Source organism: Cucurbita maxima, unplaced genomic scaffold, assembly GCF_002738345.1.
Source record: "Cucurbita maxima cultivar Rimu unplaced genomic scaffold, Cmax_1.0 Cma_Scf00010, whole genome shotgun sequence".
Taxonomy (NCBI): domain Eukaryota; kingdom Viridiplantae; phylum Streptophyta; class Magnoliopsida; order Cucurbitales; family Cucurbitaceae; genus Cucurbita; species Cucurbita maxima.
Genome location: NW_019272026.1, coordinates 766,053 through 770,311, shown reverse-complemented (window position 1 = coordinate 770,311; position 4,259 = coordinate 766,053). Strand labels below are relative to the sequence as shown.

General features: G+C 27.7%; 1 protein-coding gene across 1 annotated transcript in view; it reads left to right on the top strand.

Moving 5' to 3' along the window:
- The first annotated feature begins 366 nt into the window (after positions 1-366).
- LOC111485460 overlaps positions 367-4,259 on the top strand; it is a 4,584-nt gene continuing 691 nt past the window's right edge. Inside the window, exons 1-6 of the mRNA XM_023132352.1 lie at positions 367-708; positions 1,127-1,213; positions 1,823-2,095; positions 2,805-2,972; positions 3,420-3,473; positions 4,051-4,197. Of these exons, the coding sequence (XP_022988120.1) occupies positions 535-708; positions 1,127-1,213; positions 1,823-2,095; positions 2,805-2,972; positions 3,420-3,473; positions 4,051-4,197 (903 nt within the window). The 5' untranslated portion in view covers positions 367-534. The remainder of the gene's footprint in view (positions 709-1,126; positions 1,214-1,822; positions 2,096-2,804; positions 2,973-3,419; positions 3,474-4,050; positions 4,198-4,259) is intronic.

Here is a 4,259-nt window from a genome sequence, read left to right as displayed (position 1 = left end):
TATCAGTTGCTTCTAATAGATATTGACCACGACATAGCTCGATGTCAAAAAGGTCTTTCTTCATGAAGACCTACATTAATTGGTTTGGTTTCGATTCGTCCTCCACCAAGATTTCAGGGTCTCGAGCCTTCCTTTTTGGCTCCATATCCAAACGAACCGGTTTAGAGAGAGAAAGGAGAAAGTGAGAAGCAAAGGAAAGGGAAAAAAAAGGGTAAAAGATGGGAAGATGTGCAATTTAAAGAAAGTATTAAAAGCAAAGAGAGAAAGAGAGGAAGATGACAGATAATAGACATTGAAGAAAGGATGAGAAAGAGTGTAATAAAATTTGAGTTTGGTAGGTTTGAGTTTTTATAAATAATATATATCCTTCATTAAATTCCTCAACCCCCTCCCTCCTCTCTTTCTTCTTCTTCTTCTTTCCCTTCCCTTTCCTTCTATTTTATCTGAATCCAATGCAGGCAATCATGATCTTGATGTTGAAACTCCATTAATGTTCTTCGTGTTCTTCGTGTTCTTCGTGTTCGAAGAACCCTAATGGATCATCTTCTTCCTTTTGCTTTGTTCTTCTCTCTTTTTCTTCTTCTTATTCAAAGATTCCCTCTGGTTTGTGGCCTCAATTTTAGTTCTAAACAAGTTAGCAGCTTGAGATTGGACAGGATTCAAAGGCATTTGGACACCATTAACAAGCCTCCTCTTCTCACCATTCAGGTCATCAATTTCTCCCCCTTTTTTCTCTTCAATGTTCCATTTTTTTAAATGGGTTTCTAAAAATTTGCATTTTTATGTAATGGGTATATCAAATTTATGAACTTTTATAAATTTTTGCCATTTTTTTTTGTTCGTTTGTACTAAAAAAAAAAATCAAAAAAGGAGTATTTGAAAGGTATGTTATTCCAAATGTTTCTATAATTCTACCATTAGAGATATTGTCTTGTTTAGACTTTTTCTTTTCAGCTTTAAAACACATATGATAGGAGAAGGTTTTCACGGCCTTATAAATTGTGTTTTGTTTTCCTCTAATTGAGACATCACAATTTTCGGGATTTTTTTTATAAGAATATTAAAATAAAAATGTTTTTTTTTTAATTTTTTTTTTTGCTAATATTTTTTCATTTTGTTTATTCAGAGCCCAGATGGTGATATTATAGATTGTGTTCATAAAAGAAAACAGCCTGCTTTGGATCATCCTCTCTTGAAGAACCACAAGATTCAGGTCCAAACACTCTCTAAATACAATAATAGTAATTAAATTTCATATCAGTTCTTAAACTTTTAAACCTGGTCTATTGTTTAACAAATAGTTTAACAAGTGGGGACGTTGGTATAATTGATAACCAAACCAATTCAGAGTACTTAATCCAAATCATAAAGATTGGGCTGCGTTATACTTTTTTTTGGTTTGAGTCGGGATGAATTGTTAGAAAATCGAAAAATTTGGTTCGATTTATAGGTTGACATTTTTTTGGTCGAGTCTCAAAATATAAGGTTACAATCGTACTCATAATTTAAAAAAGATTAAGAATATTTAACTTTTGTAATCGAAATGTTTGATATTTGAATTTTATAAAATTTTAGTGGTTAGTATGATAGAGAATAAATAAGATTTTTTAAAAATATATTAAAAAAATAACCCGACAACCAGATTATAATTGTGAACTCTATTTAAATTATTCGGGTCACCAAATTAATTAAAAATTTTCAATTCAACTCAGCCCGTGTACACTCTTGATTTAACGTGCTACTCGTCGTAGAGAAATTAACAACTAAAATAACAATTTAAAAACTTTTAAAAAAATATATAATTATTAATTTATTGGTGCAGAGAGGGCCAACAGAGTGGCCAAAAGGGAAGAAGGTGAAAGAGAATGAAGAAGATGTGAGGGATGGGAGGGCAGGATCAGGTGCGGGAGGTCCATTTCAAACTTGGCGTGTGAACGGGACACGGTGTCCGAAAGGGAGTATTCCAGTGCGACGCAGCACAGTAAACGACGTGCTAAGAGCCAAGTCAATTTTTGACTACGGGAAGAAAAAACGACCGATACTCCTTGATCGACAAATCGACGCTCCTGATGTAGTCAGTGGGAATGGTCACGAGGTACCTGATCTTTTCTTCCTTTTTCCTCCTTTTTCATAGCATTTATGAATGGATTCTTTTCCTTCACTTCAACTCTATATATTTTAGATATATCATTAAATTTTTATTACATTAAAATAATAATATAATAATAAATAAATAAATTGTTGGTTTTGGTTGTTTTTTTATTATTATAAACTTAGTAATTGATTTTTTTTCTGGCTTAATTTTGAATTTTTTATATTTAATATCAATTAATAAAATATTTATTAGAGGATTGAGAGAGGCTTAAAAGCTAAAAAAAATTATTTCAATGATTTTATAAGGTAATTGCAAAATATAATTTTTTTGCTTGAAAAAATAGTTAATATTTTTTAAAAAATAAAAATAAAATTTAAAATAAGCATCAATAAAAAAGAAAAAATTAAAAATTTGACTGGTCAAAGGGTTGATCTAGTAATTAATTTAAAGAAAATATAAATAAATGACCTATTAAACCTCGAAAGTTTAAATTAATTTACTTTATTATTGTCGGTTTTTATATATATAATTTTTTTTTTACCCTAAAAATCTTTTATATATATATATATATATTTTTAGATTTAGTAAGATGTATTTTAGTTCCTAATAATTTGTAATTTATTTTTAATTTTCTGAATTTTATGCAATTTTTATCAATTTAATTGGATGATGTTATATGTTTGTGAAATGGCGGTTGCATATAAAATAGCATGCGATCGCATACACGGAATCATCAGAGATGTACGGCGCGAAGGCAACAATAAACGTGTGGGACCCGTCTATTCAAGTGGTCAACGAGTTTAGCCTCTCTCAGGTTTGGATCATCTCGGGATCATTCGACGGCTCTGATCTCAACAGCATAGAAGCTGGTTGGCAGGTATTTTTTTACATTTTCTGCACCCTCCCGCACACAATCCCATACCACTCTGCATTTTCATAAAATAAAATAATAATAAAAAAGGATTTTTTTTGTTAACTTTAATGCAATTTATAGAGTCATCGTTGATTGAATCCAAAGCTAATTCAATTTTCTATAAATTTGTTTGATTCTTTTTCCTTATAAATATATATATTTATTATTATTTTTTGTTATTTTATGTAAATTTTGAGATAATTTAAGGAAAAAAAAATATTAATTATTAATATTTTAAGTCAAAATTAGATCCTAAAAATAATGCACGTATCTTTATTTATTGTTAAAAAATAAATGATTTATGCAATTAAATACAATTGAGCGTGTGTTTTAGTTATAACATTATAAATATATATTTTCAATTTGTATTTATATTGGATTTTCTAAAGTCTTGATTATTCTACTAGTCAGGTCAGTCCGGAGCTTTATGGTGACAGCAGACCTAGATTATTCACGTATTGGACGGTTAGATTTCTAATCTCGCTATTATTTTTAAATTTTTTTTCTTCTAAGAATTTAAGATAATTAACCGTTTAATTTTTGAACATTAGACCCTTAATTTTTAAAAGTATATTTTAACTTTCAATTTTATATATAATCAAGTTTTATATTTAATAAAATACTTAAATTTTCAATTTTGTGTGATTTTTATAAAATCGAAAAACACATCAATCGAATTTATAATTTTGAAAATTTAAAATCTTTACACAATTTATAATTTAATCGGTTAACACATTCTTTAATTTTACATTTTTCCCATTTTTTTAATTTTATTACTTATATGGTAAGAATATTTTTAAAATTGAACGTAAATTTTGGAAAATTAATATATAATTTATAAAAATTAGATAGAGGGGAGAAAACAAACCATTTTAAAAAATTTGAAGAATTAAATTTATAATTTAACTTAAAAAATTAAAATAATTAATTAAATTTGAACCTCTTAACATTAACCTATAAAATAAAACATTTTAATATTATTATTATTTTATTTTTATTATAATTATTACTTCTTAATTATTTATTTATTTATTCTTTTCAGAGCGATGCATATCAGGCAACCGGTTGCTATAACCTGTTATGTTCTGGATTTGTACAAACAAACAACAAAATCGCCATCGGAGCCGCCATTTCTCCGGTTTCTTCTTTTTCCGGCAGCCAATATGACATTACCATTCTCATTTGGAAGGTAGTTTTTTTTTTTTTTTTTTTTTTTTTTTTTTTTTTTTTTTTTTTTTTTTTTTTTTTTTT